This window comes from Cryptomeria japonica, chromosome 6 (genome assembly GCF_030272615.1).
Source record: "Cryptomeria japonica chromosome 6, Sugi_1.0, whole genome shotgun sequence".
Classification (NCBI taxonomy): Eukaryota; Viridiplantae; Streptophyta; class Pinopsida; order Cupressales; family Cupressaceae; genus Cryptomeria; species Cryptomeria japonica.
Window position 1 is genome coordinate 669,760,889 of NC_081410.1, and position 20,908 is coordinate 669,781,796.

The 20,908-nt window shown below is 38.6% G+C and overlaps 1 protein-coding gene across 4 annotated transcripts in view; it reads left to right on the top strand.

Moving 5' to 3' along the window:
• The window catches only part of LOC131039040 (ATP-dependent DNA helicase homolog RECG, chloroplastic), a 308,039-nt gene that overhangs the window by 257,864 nt on the left and 29,267 nt on the right, over positions 1–20,908 (top strand). For all 4 annotated transcript variants that reach the window (XM_057971683.2, XM_057971686.2, XM_057971685.2 and 1 more), the window contains exons 16-18: positions 15,757–15,921; positions 16,327–16,410; positions 16,779–17,351. In XM_057971683.2, coding sequence (XP_057827666.2) covers positions 15,757–15,921; positions 16,327–16,410; positions 16,779–17,351 — 822 coding nt within the window. The remainder of the gene's footprint in view (positions 1–15,756; positions 15,922–16,326; positions 16,411–16,778; positions 17,352–20,908) is intronic.

Below are 20,908 nucleotides of genomic sequence, written 5' to 3' on the forward strand. Positions count from 1 at the left end.
CCTGTTTGAGCGTCAGGAGCGATTTGTTTGTTTCAGGCATCATCTTGCTTCAAAAATTTGATCAAAACTCACCTAGGCAAGAACACACAATTTCACCTTCAAAAATGCTAACACTTAGTCAAAATTAGATTTTACCCTAAAAACCCTAATTAGACCTAACCTGAGACCTATTTGACTCTCCTGAAAGACCTACCTTATTTCAATCGTCTCAATTCTTCGGGAGGACGCTTAACAACTTTCCAAAATTCGACTGGACTCAGCTTGAATAACATCAAAAGAAACCCCTAAGGTTTAGCCCTAGTCCTGACAGACAACTTACTCACTCAAAACCCTAAAACAGAGAGAAGAACAGGCAGAACAAAAGTGAAAAAAAGAGGGGGTCCCCATTCTAATGGGGCGATGTGTGAAATGGTCACAACATCTGGCGACACCACTGAGAATGTTTGCGAACATTTGGGAATCAATCTTTCTTGAAGAAAAAACTCAGGAAACCTCCCTCAATAAAACAAGGAGTTAAACAACACTTACAAGAAGAGATCGTCATATCAAGACAAAGTATTAGGTCCACAGTTACCCATGTGTGTGCAAATGAGTTAATTCCCCTCAACAAGACAATCATGATCTCCAAGTTCCCCTGTGATAAGCTACGTAGTTCATCTGAACTCCAAAAGCATCGTGGATAGAACCTCGCTGCCAGTCAGACGTCCATAGGCCCGGCGAGGTTATCGCTGCAAGCTCACGAATATTGCTCCATTGCCAGCCAGGCGTCTATAGCCCCGATGGAGTTATCCGTATATTCCTATTAGCCAATTTCATATTGGCTTGTGAACAGTGAAGCTCACTAGGGTTTGAGGATTGCGGTGGTGCTGAAGCCAAATTTTAGATTTTTCACCGATCACAGCTTTGCCTGAAAATCACACGACTCGGAGATTATAAGTGTGAAAAGATATAATAACTGGAAGACAATAATCTCTGAGTTCAATAAGCTAATCTTACTTCATTGCAAATACGGCCTGACTCAAAGTTTTATCAAAAGAAACCTCTTTGCGTTTCCAAAAGACCTCATAATTGTCCAAATGAAACAAACAATCTAGCGAGAAGTCAGAGTGCTTCATGACAAAATCGCCCAATTTCAAATGGATACCCCTCAAGACAAAAAAGCTAACCTAAGACAAGACACCAAAACACCTAAACTAAGACCCAAAACAAAGCGAAGGACAAACCAAAACAAAACAAACCAAAAAAAACAAAAGCAAACTAAACTAACTATGTACAAAGGAAGGCCTCTTGAATTCTAAGACTAGAAGTAGTGTTTGAGATACCTCCCATTGACAGGCAATGGGACGTCTTCTCCAGTTAAAGTTTTCAGTCTGAATGCATTTTCTCCCAAAATCTCAGAAATTTGATAAGGGCCTTTCCAAAGCTTATCAAATTTGTCATGTTCTCCCCTTTTCTCGTGTGCTTTGTCCCAGTATAAGACAAGATCTGAGATCCGGAAAGCCTTGACTCTGGCCTGCCGATCGAACCATCTTTTCACAACTCCCTGATGCTTGGCAAAATTCTCCAGTGCTTGATCTCTCTTTTCCTCAAGATTCAATAACTGTGTTAATCGGGCTTGGACAACATCGGTGTCTTCCATGTATTCTTCGATAAATCTCAAGGTCGGGATCCTGAGTTGCATGGGGAATATCGGGTCTTGGCCATAAACCAGAAAATAAGGTGAAATCCCTAATGCGTTCTTGGTTCTGATTCTATCTGCCCAGAGGGCAAATCTCAATTGGGTGTGCCATTCTCTCGGACTTCTTTCCAGCAGTTTCTTGATAACACTGAGTAAGTTTTTGTTGGTTGACTCAGCTAGCCCATTACCCTGAGGATAATAATTTGATGAAAACTTAAGGGTTATGCCATACTCAAAAGCCCAATTTGAAAATCTCAATGATGTGAAGGCTGAGCCATTGTCGCAAACCAATGCATAAGGACATCCAAACCTCGTGATAATATTTTCCTCCAAGAACTTAATTACGGCCTCAGTAGTGCATACTTTGAGAGCTTGAGCCTCCGACCATCTGGTACAGTAATCAGTAGCAGTGATGATATACCTGTGTTGTGCCGAGGATGCGGGGTTGATTACACCAATAAAATCCATTCCCCATTTGGCAAATGGTCTTGCTTTGATCACTGGATTTAGCGGCATGGCAGGATTCTTTTCTCAGAAGGCAGCGACTTGGCATGTGTGACAAGTCCTGATATGATTAAATGTGTCTTTGAAAAGTGTAGGCCAGTAATATCCTGCCCTCAGGATCTGATGAGCTGTAGCTAGGTTAGCTCCATGTTCGGTCTCGAATTTGGAGTGAAAATGTTCAATTATTTGTTTGGCCTCTTCTTTGCCAACACACCTTAGATATATTCCCTCGTGATTCCTGCGATAAAGAACGGATCCTTGAAGCATATAATGCTGACACTTTATCCTTAATGCTCTTTTCTGCGTGGGTGTCATGCGAGCAGGGCATTTGTTGTTGAGCAGGTACGTCACAATTTCCTTGTACCATTCATCCGGGGTGACATCCTCTAATTCATAAACTTGTTGGATTAACCCGGGTCCGTCAATTGCCAGTGTCTGAGCTAAGGCTTGCCCTCGAACAAGTTTCATAGGCTGGATTTCAATATCAAACTCTTGAATAATGGCGACCCACTTGCCTCTTCTCTCTCCTAGTTCATTTTGCATGAGGAGAGTCTTTACTGCTGCATCTGGTACAATTGCATAAATTTTGGCCCTTAAGAGATAATGTCTGAATTTTTTAATGGCTTTGACCAATGCATATGCTTGTTTTTCAATATTGGGATATCTGAGTTCTGCATCTTTCAGCGGGGTGCTCATAAAGGTAGTTGGGTTCTTGTCTTTCTCTTCACTCCTCTGGGTGAGAATAGCCGCACAAGTGTATTCAGAGGCGAAGGAATACAGGTAGAAGGGTTTCATGTAATCAGGACTGATTAGTACTGGTGCTTCTGCGATTGCCGACTTTATTTCCTCAAATGCTCTCTTGGCCTGTGTCGACCATTCAATCTTTGCATCTTACTTCAACATCTCATTCAAAGGCCTGACTATCTCGGCAAATGCGGTGATGAATTTCTTGACGAAGTTGATCTTGCCGAAGAATGATTTGAGTTCGTTCTTACTGGCTGGCAGGTTGATGGTTGATATAGCCTTCACTCTTTCAGGATTGATGGAGATTCCCCTTTCGGAAATAACATGTCCTAATAGTTTCCCTTCCATTACTCCAAATATGCATTTCTTCGGATTGAGAGAAACACCATATCTTTTGCACCTTTGGAATACTCTCCTTAAATCATCTACATGATCTTCCCTTTTTCTTGAGAAGACTGTGATATCGTCCATGTATATGATAATGCATTTCCCAATTAAATCTCTGAAGGCGATATCCATGGCTCTTTGGAATGTGGCCCTAGCATTGATAAGCCCAAAAGGCATTCTTTTGTACGCGAATGTTCCCCACTTGGTAGTGAAAGCGGTCTTGAGTCGATCCTCAGGCTCGACTAATACTTGATTATAACCTGAATATCCATCCAGAAAAGACACATCTGTGATCCATTGACAATCTGCAATACTTCATCCAGCGATAGTAGTGGATAATTGTCCTTTTCTGAAGCTCGATTGAGGTTTCTGAAATCGACACACAATCTGATCTCTCCATTCTTTTTTCTGACAAGAACCAGGTTGGTGACCCACGTTGAATGTCTTACTGGAAAGATGATTTTGGCTGCGAGCAGCTTCTTAACCTCTTGATATATTAGGGGTTCTAGTAAAGGATTGACCGGCCTTTGCCTTTGTCTAAATGGTTTGCTTCCTGGCTTCAAAGGGATCGTGTGAGTGATAATTGTAGTGTCATAAGTCTTGAGGTCTTCATAACTCCAAGCGATGACATCTGGGAAATCTCTTATATTTTTCAAGATACCGTTTCTTTCTGGTGCGGTGCAGGCCTTCCCAATGAACACATTTTTAACTTGTATATCATCACCAACATTGATTGTGTCGCACATGTTTCCTTCCATGCTGTGGCTTTTCATTTCTTTCAATTTGTCGGGGTCAAAGATTCTTTCTAACTCCACCATTCCTTTTGGAATAGTGTTTGTCTTCAAATTTAAAACTCCTTCTGCATCCAATTCCGCTTCTTCCACTTCTTCTTCATCAATGATTTGGGCTAAGAAGACATCTGTGTTGGTCAAGAAATCCAGTATGTGCTTGTCGTCTTCAAAGACTTGAAAGTTGGTGATGTTATCCGGGACTGAAGGTACCGAGGTTAGCTCTACTGTGAACTTCTTGAATCCTTCCATTGCTAATGGAATCAAAGAGCTGGCGGCTTGTGCAAGGGAATTAGCCACTTGATTCTGATGCCTGTATATGGACTTGATATTGAATGTTTCAAAACTTTCAATGAGGTCCCACACTCGATTCCGGTATCTAGTTAGCCTCTTGTCATGGCAGACGTACTGCCTTCTGATTTGCCTTATAGCTATTTCTGAGTCTCCATATACTTGCAATATTTTTGCTTTCTTTCTGATAGCCAGCAATAACCCATGAATCAAGGATTCATATTCAGCTACATTGTTGGTGCATGGGAACTGAAGCCTATGAGCGGCGAGGTAAGTTTCTCCTGTCGGGCTAATTAATTCGAAGCCTGCTCCAGATCCTTGTTTGGACTTAGATCCATCGAACCTTAATGTCCATATTTAATTTCCTTGGTCTTCTGTCTCTTCGTCCTTTTGGCTTTCGGTTGATGTGTCAGATAGAGTTTCATCTTCTGAAGAACTTTCAACTCCTGAGTCTTCAATTTCTTCTACAATCAATGTCTGCAGGACCCTCTTGTATACTTGTTCTAACGCAGTGTGGCACAAAGCATAGGATAGTTCTGAATGGACGACATTATGTATCCTACACCAGTTGGGGAGGAGTAGATCTCGGACGGATGCCAAGTTACCAAGTTGCACACTTTGTCGCATGTTCTTGTGGACAAATTTTCTAAAATTTTCAAACATTCTATCATCCTCTTGATCGGATCCTTGGTCACTTTCCACGACAATTTCTGTAGATTCCATCACTTCTTGTTGACCGTCTTTGTCTTGCAGATGTTGTATCATCAAGACCTCTTCCACTTTAGGTTTGTATGCCCCTAAATCAATTTCTAAGAACAGGACTTCGTTATCTTCCCCATACTCAGTTATCATAAGTCTCAATCTTGGAGTACTATCAATTTTAATTTGGTTTGGGACTCCTCTCCAGGGTAGCCACATATGTGCAAAGTCTGTTGACACATACCCATTCAACTTTCATGACCAATCTCTACTCAGAAGCATCCCATATGAATCAGGAATATCTACGATTGATATGTCTATGAAATTTTGAACCCTTGGGTCCGCAGCCAATTGCATGTGGATATTGTTCAATTCTCCCATGACTGGGACTTCTGTCTTGTCTAGCTGAGTGACCTTTCTTCTGGTGGGAGCAGGAGTTATACCCAGTCTCTGACAGACAGCCAGGGGCATCACATTACTAGAAGCTCCTGAATCATAGAGGCAGTTATGAAGTAATTTCCCAAAAATTCTGACTGATAGTAGGAACGGTGCTGGCTCATCTTTTCCTTGGGAAAGGATCGAAGAATCCTCACTGTGTTCTTGATGCTTCACTTCGTTGACCTTCAGATTGTTATTCTGTTCTAATATTTCCTCTTTTGAGTTGTTCGTCTTATTTGGAGATTTTCCCTTCTTGACTACATCTTTCTTAAAGGCAACTCCCTTCTCTGGAAGAATTTGACTAGTGGTGAGGCTTTCTTTGACGGCAGGTTGAGTTTTCTTAGCCTTGCCTCTTTTGAGTAGTACCTTGCCTTCTAACATATCTTCTTTTTTGGCTTGGAAGGCTATGGTCTGGACCATACATTCGTCTTGTTCAAATTGCTCTTTGTTATCAGCCTCCTCTTGAATTACATTAACGGTAGCTTGAGCATTGTGGGTTGCCTCTTTGGATGCGTTTGACCTTACTATGTTTGGATCACTCAGACTATTAATCACAGCATCTTTAATCTCTGAGACCTTCAAGAGCTCATAAAGTGGTAGGCTAATCTTAACCTTCTTGAGTTCTTCTAATACCAACATGGCCAATCTCTTCATTTCACCGCCCATGGGGGGTGCAACATTCTTTTGCCTATATTCTTGCGTATGCTGTGGATACTCTGGATTATTACTAGCCTGTGGATCTGGAGGAGTAGAGAAATTGTTTGGAGGGATTGATGTAGTCAGAGGTTCCTGATTTCTCTGATTTCTATGATAGACTCTCGGACCCATGCCTCCTGAGGAATGGTGAAATACCTCCTTTATCCCTTCAACTAGGACACTATCATTTAAGGGCGGAAAATAATACTCTGAGTCTTCAACAGGTTCATTTGCTGATGCAGGTGGAAACTGGGATCCCGGAGGTACCATTGGTCCATTAGCTGATTCTGGTGGAAATCTCCTATTTTGAGTTTGGTTACTTTCTCCTTCTGGTGAATGTTTGTAGCTCTCCACAATCATGGCTTGATCATACCGCGTAGCTGGGACCATTTCATATCCTGTCGTGGGCGAATTGTCAGGTGGATCGTTGCTGCGCATCTCTTGCTGGAATATGTCGGCTGCAATTTTGAATTCGGGACACTGCAACTCAGAATGTTGGTTTGTATTGTGGAGTCTACACCAACTGGACAAGGCCGCCTCAGCTAGAAACACTTTATTGGTAGGATGATTCTCTTGATTCTGAGAATTTGATGGGTTGTCTAGCGGCGTCACCACGTTTCCATTATTAGGAGCTGTATTCCATGTTCTCCTTTGAAAGCCCTGGTTGTTGTTTCCCTGATAATTGTTCCTGAAGCCTTGATTATTATTTCCTTGGAAATTTTGATTGTTTGCATGTTGGCCTTGGTTGATCCTTTGCATGCTTTGAAGTTGATTATTTTGATTCCTCAAATGAGTTACTTCGGTTGACAACTTCTTGACTTGTTCAATCAACTCTTTCATTTCATCCTTTTCTTCCTGTGTTCTTGAGGAGTTTGTTGCATTTTGCAGGTACACAGGTTGTGCTGGTGGGGCTTGTGAAAGTGCAACTCCAGGATGAAGCATCAACTGGTTCGCTGGCTGTACGCTAGGAAATGTTGCTTGTGGAATAGGATTCATAACTGGAGTCTGGTTGGTTAATGCCATACTAACTGCTTGTATTTGGTTTGGTGCTGCAGCAGGTCCCATATGTAGTAGCGGCCCAGTAATATTCTGTCCCATGTGCTTACTGACCTCAATAGCCTTTGCATATGCTGCGTTTAGATCATTCGGGATAGGATGTATCCTTACGAACATGGCGGTAAGATGATCTAGGGCTCCATAATAGATCTCCCTTGGGTCAGCAATGAGGTAGGGAAGTCATAACATCGTGTATGCGCGGTGGAACCTGTTGTTGAAAGAAGTGATTGGCTCATGTTCTCTCCTTCAGATTTCAACAAACTGCCTATATAGCTCTGTTGGTGTGGTTGGTATACCGAACTTTGCAATAAATGCATCCTTCATTGCGTCCCAGGTCCTGATTGATCCTGTAGGTAAGTGAATGAACCAGAAGTACGCTTCTTCTCCCAATGAGTAGGGAAAAAGCCTACATGCTACATCTCCATATTCGACTCGCCTATTTCGAAGAAGATCTTCGAACATTTTGATATGATCCTCTGCTGTACGATTGAAATCACTGACATTGAACTTGGGATAGAAATTCTCTGGATTCTTTGGCATGTCGTGATAGATTGCAAATTCCAATGGTGATGGGTTGTTGATCATCCAAGTAGCGCCGTTAAGCACATGAGCAGGAGGAGCATTGTGAGCCATCGCGCTTCCTGAAGTTTGAAAGCTTGACAAGAGACTGGATGAACCGGCCTGACTTGTTGGTTGAGAAATTGCCTGGATACTTGCTTGAATCGCCGCTTGTACTTGTTCTTGAAGAGATGGAGCTTGTGATGACTAAGGAGCGTCTTCTAATCTTGGTTCAAATTCCTTTGGAGAATCTTCTCTTTTGACTCGCTTCGACCTTGAAGTAAACTGAAGTTCATTTAGATTTTTGGCGCCTGGTGTCGATCTCAATATTCTTTGATGTTTCTCGGGCGAGAAAGAACCAATACGATCCAGCGTGAAGATCTGTCTTGCGGAGATTACTGCGGGTTCCTTTGATTGCGAAGCTCTCTAGTGGCGGCTCTTTGGCGTTCTTCAGCTATGTCTTCTTCTTGTTCCAAGACGATTCTAACTCTGTTATACTTAGCTTCATTTCTCTTTAAGTTCCACGTAGGTGATTCAATCCCGAAACAATATCTTCTTGAATGTTGCCTATTTCCAAATTAGGTTGTGCTACTTCGTTCAATCCTTCATGTGGCAACACCATCGTGATACATGATCATGCTTGAAATGTATTTTTTTTTGGTAAATTTTTTGGATAGTACTGTTCCTTTAATTTCTCGGGTTCGGCCCTCCTCCTAGTGCCAATTCTGTTGACGTGTATTTTGTACACTATCAAACACAGAATAAAATACCCAAGGGTACATTATCCTCTCTTGAGTAAAGCCTCTGAATGCTGAAGATATCGCGAAAAGGATCAATCAGGGTGACTTAAAGGTTCTTCATCATTTCTAGCCAAAACTTCCTCAGGCAAGTGGAGAAAGTCATTTATTTTCCATTTATGATCAAACTTGGTCACTTTTCATTGCAAAATGAAGGAAATCAAAATCTCGCTGTGGACCCTCTTTGAGGGTCCGTAGCAATTTTTTCCTTAGTTTCCAAAATTCACCATTTTTCATGTCTCCAAACCGTCCAAAGCATCAATTCACGTTCAATCATCCTTCCAGGAGACCTTGCACAAAGTAATTTAGAAAAGTCAGTGACAAATATGACTTAAACAACATTTTCGCCCTGGGCCCTCTCTGAGGGTCAAGAGCGATTTTACCCTTTTAGGCCAAACTGCTTCAAATTCAAGTCCCAAACTGCTTCACCAGGCAGAGTTAGGTCATTTTCAAGGTCAGGAACTAGTTAGCAAGTCCATCAAAAAAATAAGAAATTGTACTTAGGATAAATTTCACCCTAGGCCCTGTTTGAGGGTCAGGAGCGATTTGTCTGTTTCAGGCATCATCTTGCTTCAAAAATTTGATCAAAACTCACCTAGGCAAGAACACACAATTTCACCTTCAAAAATGCTAACACTTAGTCAAAATTAGATTTTACCCTAAAAACCCTGATTAGACCTAACCTGAGACCTATTTGACTCTCCTGAAAGACCTACCTTATTTCAATTGTCTCAATTCTTCGGGAGGACGCTTAACAACTTTCCAAAATTCGACTGGACTCAGCTTGAATAACATCAAAAGAAACCCCTAAGGTTTAGCCCTAGTCCTGACAGACAACTTACTCACTCAAAACCCTAAAACAGAGAGAAGAATAGGCAGAACAAAAGCGAAAAAAAGAGGGGGTCCCCATTCTAATGGGACGATGTGTGAAATGGTCACAACAGTATCACACAGTGCCCCTGTAATTTGCAGGGCTTTTTATTTCCATTCTCGTGGCTGATGGCTGATTGGAAGTCTTTATACATTCTCCATGACCCGCACAACAGATGGCTCTCTGTTATGAATGCAATATGATTTCCGCACTTTGGTAATTGTTTTCCCGCCTCTCTCACGACATCTGTTACACCCGCTTTGGATATTCGTGTCTGTAGGAACACGCTCTGGGCACACCCATTGTCGGGTCTTCTAGTTCACGCGGCCAGAGGAAACCTGTAATTTGCATGGCTGTTTATTTCCATTCTCATGGCTGATGGCTGACTGGAAGTCTTTATTAGCCTCTTATTTAGTTGGAAGTCTTTATGCATTCTCCATGACCCGCACAACAGATGGCTCTCTGTTATGAATGCAATATGATTTCCGCACTTTGGTAATATTTTTCCCACCTCTCTCACGGCATCTGTTACACCCGCTTTGGATATTCGTGTTTGTAGGAACATGCTCTGGGCACACCCATTGTCGGGTCTTCTAGTTCACGCGACCGAAGGAAACCTACGCAACCCGACCATACCCGAAAGTGAGTTCTGCGAAGGAAGATGTGTGTGCATTTTTTAACGTGCCACAAGGTTGAAGCCCGCACGCCGTCGGTCTGCCAAAGGCAACCCGATATCGGGTTTCTGGGGGTGAAGGAAGCTGCGTGTTTATTATGAATACGCTGAAGAGAATGCAGACTGCACACTGTTTGCTCACCGGAAATGTATGAAGCCCGTGTAAACCTCCACCAAGGTCCGATAGGTTCCTCCTAACACGTCTTACGCACAGTACTCATGCCACTGGATCATTTTGCAGGGATTCACCATTACGTAGTTCCAATAGGCCAGATGAAGTTGGCGAAAGGAATTGTTCAACCCGTATTGCTATCACGTGGATAGAAAATTTATCTTCAAAACATTGTATTTTATATAATTCCCCCTCCTCTTTATTTGCCAAGCTTATTTAAAGGATACAAACAGGTAGAATTCCCGTAAGGAACCCAACTCCCGCAGATTAAATCATTAAATAATAGTTAGGCAAACTAATATTTAACGTTAATCTTTATTGAAAAGAACTCTTATTATAATATATCATGCCAATATAAAAATGATATAATATAAAGAAAGTTCACTTTATTAATACCAAACTAAGCTTAATTTGATAGGGACATGACATTAACTCGTCCTTATATGTCATAGTGCTACTAAGGGAAAATCGCCTTATTTATAAGACTTCACAATTTTCCAAATGCTTAATTACTCTAATTGTCTATGTACATTTACTTCTACTATCTTCTATCTAGCTATAGGTGCTCAAGGTCTGCAACTCCTTGACAACATAAGTGTTTTATTGCTACTTATCATAAGTGCCAAGATGGGGACAGCACAAGTTATCACGGACAACGCAGTTGCATATGTAGTTGTAAGTAGACTGCTTATGGAGAGGTATCCTACAATTTCATCGACTCCTTGTGCTACATATTGCGTGGATTTGTTGTTAGAGGACATTGGGAAGATTGGATGGATGAAAAGTGTGGTTGAAGATGGTAAAAATGTTACCAAATCTACTTACAACTATGATGTCTCCATCTAAACAATCAAACATGATAATTCTCGCTCTAAAATGAAATTTAATAAAAATAATAATACAATGAAAATATAAAAACATATATTTATAACCAAATAAATGACTAAAATGAACTAAATAAAATCTTAATAATAATAATAAACAAGTTAATATATAATTTATATTTATCAAATATTAATATTAATTTCATATTTATCAAATAATAATAATATAAATTTCTCAATATTATTTCTGTTTTTAATCCTTGAACTGATATTTACCTTTGGAGTCTTTGCCAAAGTCCTTGTGGGCACCACTTCTCCCTTCTTAATGGCTGGTGGCTGAAGATAATAAAAGAACCCAAGAAAACACATATAAAATTTATCAACTCGCCAGTTCTTTGAGCTTGAGTGCTGCTGCTATCTATAAGTGTCCAGCATATTACTTGGTAATCTTTGTAGAATACCAGATCTGACACATGTCAGAATGGTATCCCTTAAACAAAATAAAGTCTTTCCAAACTCCTCTAAAAGTGAAATACAAACCACTCATTGAGCCACATCACCTCTTGTCTCCATTCACAGGCATATCATTTCCTTTGCTGCCAATATAATAATCTGCAGAAATATTATATCCCACGCAAGCAGTCATTTGATGTCATAACACATCAGTATTGAACCATCTAGGAAGTGATTATAGAACAACATAGTCTATCACGGCGACCAGTCAAATGCTACGATTTCTCTCCAAAGGAATGCTTAACCAGTACCAAGTATAAAGTTTAAGGGACATCGGTGTCTACTAAATCTTCTCTTCACCGCTTATTAAGGTAAAGATAACTAAGGCATCGATTAGTCCTGATTAAAGATATCAAGTAATTATTATTAATAATAATTACGGAAGGGTGTGTTTCGAGTAGTAAACCGATTTGTTTAAACATCTAAATGATGTAACTATTCATTCAACAAAATATAAGATGGCAATCAAATCCCTTCCATCACAGCAAGGGATTTATCTTACTTTCTTATTAGTAACCGTTACGGGGTCTTCAATGGGAATCGATAATAGGAAGGGAAGAGGAAATAAACAAGAGGAAAGTATTGCCAGCAAGAGCACATTGGAATTTTCTTCCTACTCTACCAAGGACAGGTAAGGAGTTACGTTAGCCAAGAACAGAATAACTTACTTCAATCAGGATATTAATTATTGCTTTAGGAAACAGTATTAAAATATTAAATATGACAGTTCTGATATATACTGTCTGTATTTATTTATGTATGTATGTATTTATTAAATATTTATATACTTTCTGTATATGACTGGGACAGCATGACTGATATATGTTACCGTTTATATATGACTGGGACAGCACGACTGATATATATTGCTATTTGTATATGACCGAGACAGCATGACTGTTATATGTACTGTAAATTCCAATTAAAATTATTGCTGTATATCAATTAGTAATTAGAATACTGTTGCATGTAACTGGGTGAATATATGTGATAATCATTTAGGTTACTTCTGTACATCAATTAATAGTTAGAGTAATGTTTTCAACTCTATCTTGGAGAGAGAACTGGAGATGGTAATCAGTGGCAACGAGGCGTTATTATGTGGTCAGAAACCCATGAAGTCAAAATGCCAGTTGCTATCTCCCTGCCAGTCTTTTCAAGACAGAGATGTTATTTGTGTGACTGAAAGTATCATGGTTTAGAAGGAAAGCATAGTGAGACTACCCATATAGCAAGGGGGTTAGAAACTTAGAAGCAACCAGCCCTTGGATTTGGTAGACAAGCAGTCCCTTGCTCTCCTCTTTAACCTATGATACATTCTTGCTATCTGCATGTTATTGCTGATGGTTTGGGCTAATCAGTAATATGTATATGTTTGTAGGTATTGTGCGTCTATGCTTGTGATTGCAGGGCTATCCATAATCAAGCAACCGAGTGCAGGCTTAAGGCACTGTACCGGTAGGGGACATTACAACAACCGTGCTTGGGTCCTTTCTTTGATGAGAAAACACACATATGGCAAGGACCTTATGCGATCAAGAGTGACACGATTTGGTAGCCACTTCCTCACATAAGCATTCTCGGTGCCATTCCTCATACTTGAACAAATTTCTGTGTCTGATGCTTGATTAGAGTCTCCATTTTCCAAAAAAGTTGAAGGGGAGAAGGTTGTAAGCACAATTTTTGATGAAACAAATATAAACTTTATACAAGATAATCTATTTGCTTTTTTTTTTTTCTAAATTGTGGGTGGGGAGGGCAGTGGGGTTAATTTTGTAATAATTAGAAATTTGTTTTCAATTTTTTAGGTGACAAGCTTTGTTCAGCGTTCTCCATGTGGTGGATGGAGAAGGCATGCCAATGGGTTTCCTTTATGAGGCCATGGATGGGGCCAAAGAGGGCCGTTTGCATTACTTTGTCGGAAAAGAGAAAATATGAAATCATTTGGCACATCCTTGATTGTAGATGGACAAACCAACTCCACCAGCGAATACATGCCTTGGCCTACTACTTGCACCCAAAATTCTACTTCTCTAATACATTCAAGGCTAATGAGGAGGTCATGGCAAGTGTTACTACATGCATCGATAAAATGGCACCCGATCGTGACTTGAGAGACAAAGTTCTTGATGCAATGTCCCCTTTTTTGGGACATTAGGAAATCCATTAAATAATTAAGTTTAAGTTGTCTAAATATAATAACTCAAAAGACAATTTATTTTAATTATTTATTTAAGAAGACTAAAGTGAGTTTCTATGTCAAACATCAAATTATAAAGTTAAGTCACTTTATTAATAGAAGGGAATTCCAAGAGACAGGCAGTGGGCAAACGAAGAGTCACAGGGTTGAGCTATTTAATAAATTGGAGAGGCTCATTTAGGATATGCTTGGTTTATGTTTGGAAATTGTTTCTCTTGGAGAGTTTTTGGGAAGCTCTAGTTTTCAGCAGGTTTGAGGATGCAAACCCTCAAGCTTGGAGGCAGTGGACGGAAACCCATTGTCAGTTGGAGTTGTGATTCAGGTGGCTCACTTTGTGCTTCAGGATTTATTTACTGGTTATCCAATCAGACTGTAAGTTCTGTGGCTACGATTGGATTTTTTCCGTTGTGCTTGATTAAAGATTTTTCTATATCTAATTAATGAATTTAGCAATGTTGACTCTCTAGAATCACCCATTTTTCATACATAATAACTAATTTTGTATATTTGATTTGTCTATTCAAGATCTACAAGGGTGTGGAGGGGAGACTTTTCTTCAATTAAAGAAAATGATAGGAGAGAAAAACAACCTAGTAAAAAATTTAGGTCAATACTACAAGAAAAAAATGGAAACTTGATTCTTATATTTTTTTCCAGTCTTATATTTAAAAAAATAAAATTGGTAGATTTATGGTGGGAGAATTTTGGTGCTATCATGCCAAATCTTCAAAAGATAACCATCCATATTTTGTCTAGGCATGTAGTGCTTCTAGGTGTCAACAAAATTGGAGCTTATTTAAGAACATTCACACAAAGAAGAGAAATAGGTTAACCCAACATCACCTCAATGATGATGATGATGTCCTCCTTACTAAAGAAGATCATTTAGAATTAGAGAGAGGAGCAATAGAAGCAAAAGTAGCAGAATTGGATGCCATGGAAGAGAACAAAGACACTTTTGAAGAAACAATTCATCATCATTTTGATATCATAGCACCTTCTACTTCGAGGCCTGAAAGGAGTTACATTAGAAGAGAAAAGAGGAAGATATAGATTGTAATTGGTTGTTTTTCTCATTTTGACATATCATGATATCAATTATCATATATAAACATTTATAAACATTTGAAAGTTCTAAACTATGGGTATGAATTATGAAATTTCAAATATCGAGTGTTTGAATATCATATGACATGTGTAATGTTTGAATTATGACTCATTGATAGTCAAATTAGGCTTTTGTGTTCTCTAAATGCATTAATTTCTTGTTTTTGGTAAAACTACAGTCTTTTGTTTTCTTCGGAGTCTGAGTTTTCAAACTTTGTTGTTGATAATGCAAGCTTGACATCTCTTCTTGGTGGAGTGTTTTCTTGCAAGGGTTTCTCCCCGTAAATCCGATGTTATGTGATGGTCTTATGTTGCTGATTTATGCCTTATTGCTGCTATCTTATGCTGATGTTAATCATTTTTTATTGCTGTTATAATTTCACCTTATTTTTGGCAGCATTAAGAAGAAGGATCTAATCATGGCTTTCCACATTAAGGCAATTTAATTTTCAGATTTGCATATAAGTTTCAGATTTTCATGTTGTAGCTATCCAAGCCTTGTATCTCATCCTTTGATTAGTTTATTGGATAGAGGTTGATCTTCATAATCTTTGGTATTGAACCTGTTTATTTCTCAACACTATCGTTATCCTTCACGAACTTGTCAATTTCCTATAAAATAATGTTCTGTATTTAATATGAAACATGTTCTATAGATATAAGAGATAATATTGTTGTTGAATTTTTAAAAATGTTAATTGAGTAATTCAGTTGATACTCTTATGTCTGCAACAACATTGAGCGTGTGCTCTCCATGCAGGTATCCACAACTATGGACCTGACACTTTCAAATGACATAAACTTACAAGATGGACAGCTGGTTGCAAACAAAGCATTTGCCTCCCCACATGTGCTTGTCATGTCTGCCACACCAATCCCAAGGACTCTTGCTTTAGTTCTCTATGGAGACATGTCCCTTAGCCAGGTGTATATTTTTCCAACCTCAAGTAGTTATTTTTTCATTTAAATTGAATAAAAGTCAGAAGATTTTTACTCAATTTAACCATATGAAACTGTTTGCTAGTGTTTTTTATGAATGAACTGTTATTTCCTTATTTGCATCATAAATGTTTCCTGGAAATAGTATTTGGATGATTCATTTAGCTATTTTTGTCAGGAGAAACATTTGTTACATGGCACCATTTTGTAAACAAACATAGATACATATTTATTTGGAACAAATTTATAAAGGTTTTCTAAAATAACATTATCATGGTCCTTCATAATTCTATTATATAATGCTGTAATTGATCTGTATATTTTTTATATGCCTTATGCACTTAGAGTGGAAACCATGATAAAAGGATAAAAATAAAGCTTCATGTGACAGATAAAAGAGAGTCTGCCTGGTCGATTGCCTGTGAAAACATTTTCTTTCTACGGTGATGAACAAGGGTTTCAGAGAGCATACCAGGTGAGAATTAGAATAAATGTCTTCTCTTTTGGTTTGACACATTAGTGTATTATTGACCTATTGACCATATAGGAAAATATAGTACGGCTTTTTCCCCTATACTCCAAATTACCATTGATTTGTAGCCTGTTTCTCAATACATTTAAGCAGACACCTGCTTTTTGAATTTATAATAAAAAATTTAACCTGTGTTCATATGAAATTTGCCCTATTGACACTTCTGCCGGTCTTCTAGTTATTGCATGACCTACTCTCTAACTTTTTCATTTTCAATTACTTCCTTTGTTGCAATAGTAATTGCATTGTTAATATGTTCCTTTAATTAGTAACTGGCAATTTTCTTATTTGATTTATTTGTACAATTTCAGATGATGCAAGAAGATCTTGGCAATGGTGGAAAAATATTTCTTGTTTATCCTGTCATAGATGAAAGTAAGATGCTACCTGAGCTTCATGCAGCTACTGCAGAACTTGACAAAATATCTAATATCTTTAAGGATTACAAGTGTGGCATTCTTCATGGTCGTATGAAACTTAGTGAAAAAGAAACAGCAATGCAAAAGTTCAGAGGAGGAGAAACACAAATCCTTCTTTCAACTCAAATAATTGAAATTGGAATTGATATTCCTGAGGCAACAATGATGGTAATTATTAATGCTGAGAGATTTGGAATGGCCCAATTACACCAGCTTAGAGGCCGTATCGGACGGAGCACTAGACAAGCTACTTGTATTCTTCTAGCATCCTCCAGAAATGCCTTGGAGCGGCTGAGATTATTAGAGAATTCATCAGATGGATTTTATTTGGCTGAAAAAGATCTTCATTTCCGTGGCCCTGGAAACTTGCTTGGGATACAACAATCGGGACATATTCCAGAATTTTCTATAGCTCGGCTTGAGACTGATGGTGATGTTCTTGAACAAGCCCATATTGCTGCTTCGGTAGGTTATATCTCACTTTAATCATGCTCAACAGGCATGCTTATTTTCACTAATTCATTTAACTTTTATTTCAATTGTTTTTATTAATAAGGGTTGGTTTATCTGAATATCATTAAATACATTAGGAAGTAAATGCTATAGTGAACTACTGCTTTAGATACTTTGAGATCTTTTGATGCTGTCCCATACTCTACTTTCTCCAAACTAGCCCCATTACCATTCCTATCAGATCCTTTTTCCTTAGTAATTACCACTTGACAGAGTCTGAAATGATCCCTACTCGAGGAGACCATGGTCTTCTCAATGACCAGATGTCAACAAATCTTCATCTAGGTTGTCTCACAAGATAGAGCTTTTCCACTTTATGAAATACTGTGCACAAAAGACAGTCGTCAAGATCCTCTTCACAGAAAACATAGAAAATGATAACTATATTTGACCTTGGAGAAAATGGTAAATATTTTTTGGCTTCTCAAAGAGAAATACCTGATCTGTAGATTCATGGGTGCTTTCCAAGGCCCAAAACTTTGAATACATGTAGGAGAATTGACATCCATTGGGCACCGTTGATATTGTAAGATGGCCAAGGGCTACTTCATGGCAGTCTCCTCCTCTGATTCTGAAAAGAATTGTATATTTTAAGGTTGGATTTGGTTCTTGTAGAAATTCGACCTCTTTGTGAAGCAGTAGTCTTCAGCTTTCCAGCCAACAGAAGATCTCCCAAGTGTGGCCCTAGTCTGGGCTCAGCTCCCTCTCCTCCCTAGCAAATACTGCCAAAAATTCTCCCTCAAACATATTATAATGTAACATTACATCTTTTGAGTTAAGTGGAAATTCAATTGTATTGAACACCTGTAGGATAAATGTGAATGCTTTTTTGACAAACACTTGTCAAATAGACTCATTCTAGAAATAGGAGACATAGGATGAGAATGACCTATAGACTATGAAAACATCCTGTTTGGATGCTGGCTCTGCCACAAGCATGGGCACTTAGCCAAGCTGCGGCCATGGCACCCAGAAACAAGCACTCACCATAACAAAAACCCAGAAATTTCTAACACCCTAAAACAAGTCAGTAATCTAGCATCTAGTAAAAGGAGAAACTAGCACAAGCAGAATCCACAGATCCATCTAAAGAAAAAGATATTTGTCAAGACTAAAGAAAATTTAACATAGTTTACACAAGAAGAGGAGTCTAAGCTAGCCAGTTGATTATCCAATGCTAAAGAAAATTCTCAAGAAGAGAATTTCTCATGACTCAAGTAAATTTACAAGAAAAAAGAAGAGTCCAAACTAGACAGTTGATTCTTTCAATTTTGAAAATTCTGTTGTTCTTTCAGAGACCATAAAGGAAAATATGAATATATTATATAATAATCACTTGTACAAGAGCAAAGGAAAGAATAGTAGACACAAATAAAAATTCCTAGATCCCCAAAGAAACATTAACTTTCATTCATAGCAATCATTTCGAAATGGAATAGTAAGATACAAATAAGACAGCTAAAAAACAAGAGATAACCTGAAATTCGACTGCTCTTCTTTTGAGTCTGCAAATATAGGATGTTGGATTTCCTTCTGATTTGGAAAATAAATGAAAGCCTTCATTTGATTCAGCATAACATGACCATAGAACTTAGTCGGAAGAGAAACCCCTTGCAAAACCATACACAAAACATTGACTTATGAAAGTAAGCAATTCTGAACTATGTTGTAACAATATGAAACTTTTGTCTTGTGCAAGATTGAAGCTAACATCCATGTTTTTACCAAGTTCAAGTTGTGATTAAGTTTATCTAGTTTGTTTGTCTCGTTGCCTTTGTGACACTTCATAAAATGTTTGTAGGATCATGTTATATTTTTGTCTCAGTAAATAAAGAATTTTTCTGTTGAATATTTTTGCTAAGTTTGAAGAGTAATCATGCCTTTGATATAGGAGTAAGCTTTTGTGTTTTCAAACAAGAATAGATATTTTCTTATCAAGATCACACCTATAAGAAGCAAACATAATAGATAGTAAAGAGGTGTACATCTTTGGTGTAAAATCCCTTACTGAGATCTAACTGTAATGGAATGTTTACGACCAGAATGTGCAGAAAGGTGCTAATTAATTTAACCAGTGGGTCATTGAAGTGCCTATGAATTAGTATAACCCGTAAAGCAAATTAACCTTCATACTCTGTAATTCAACATTGTTTAGATTGGACAGTAATAATACCAAAGTTCCCAGACTCGGACTCAGCTCTGACTCGGCAAGGCTGACTCGACTCGTGACTCGGCTCGGACTCGGCAATGACTCGGCGAAATAAGAAAACCCTTGAAATTTAGAGATTTTTAACGATTTAAAACTTGTTTCGTACACCCATTATTGAATTTAGCTTAAAGACACTATAACATCATCAAATAGAAGCTCTTACGATGTGTGTAGTATCTTGAATATTAAGAATCTAAGATACATTGATAATTGTCACAGCTTTTACGATGTGTGTTCTATTTTTTTTTGGTTATATTTCTCAATACTTTCCACAATCTTATGTTTGCATATTACCAAACAATATCAGAACAGTGATTAGGCCAAAGTCAGAGAACTTCTTTACAAAATTGAATTTATTTTACTGGAAATCTTTAGAAAAAACACCTAACTTGCAGACCATTATTTTTTTAGCAATGATTACAAACTGCAAATTATCTGATGCCAATAGAAATAGAATTTTGTGAGATTTCCAGAAAGTGATCACAGTTAAGAATCCAAGTCATATTAAAAGTTTTATGACCTCCAAAAGTTGGCCTTCCAAACCTGCAGAACTGTGTTTTTTCTGTTATAACAGAGACTAAAAGGAGGAGAAACTGTAACTTGCAATACAAATAAGCGAAACCAAGTGTTGTGTTTAACATTGTGAAGGAATTTTCGTACCTACTAGCCTACAAAGTAGTTATATCCAGAATTTTTGGAGGAAAAGGGAACTTATTAGGTGCATTTTCTAGACAAAACAAGCATAATTTCAAAACTGTAGTGAGCAGGCTTATTAACCATGGCAATACCCGAAGAGTCTAAGGACTGCCCAGACAGTGTTAGGACTCATAAAGACAATCTACAGGTAACAATAATAAAGGCAAAACTGGTGATTCAGACTCGGGTGAAAAGTGCTCCCTGCATTGTCCTCCATTAGGCTATTAGATGCAGCAGTTGGTATACGATTCAAGTTTGTATGACAGTGAGTTAAGGATTCAATAGCATTGTTGGTGGGTATGGACTGTCCATGAAATAATCAGAGATCGCAGTTTAAACTTTAAAGCCACCCATTCTTCTTGGCAGACTAGCCGGGTCACGACCCTCGGACTCGGCGAGTCAGGGAGTGACTCGCTGACTCGGCGAGTCAGCTGAGTCACGCCCCCTGACCCGTTCGAGCCCGGGTCAGGGTCACCGTGACCCGGCAGGGGTCACCCGGCCCGCTGACTCGCGTGACTCGCCGCGAGTCGCAGAACTCTGAATAATACACATTCAAGATTTAGCATTGCATTGATTGAACCGTCACTATATCTCGAGTACTACC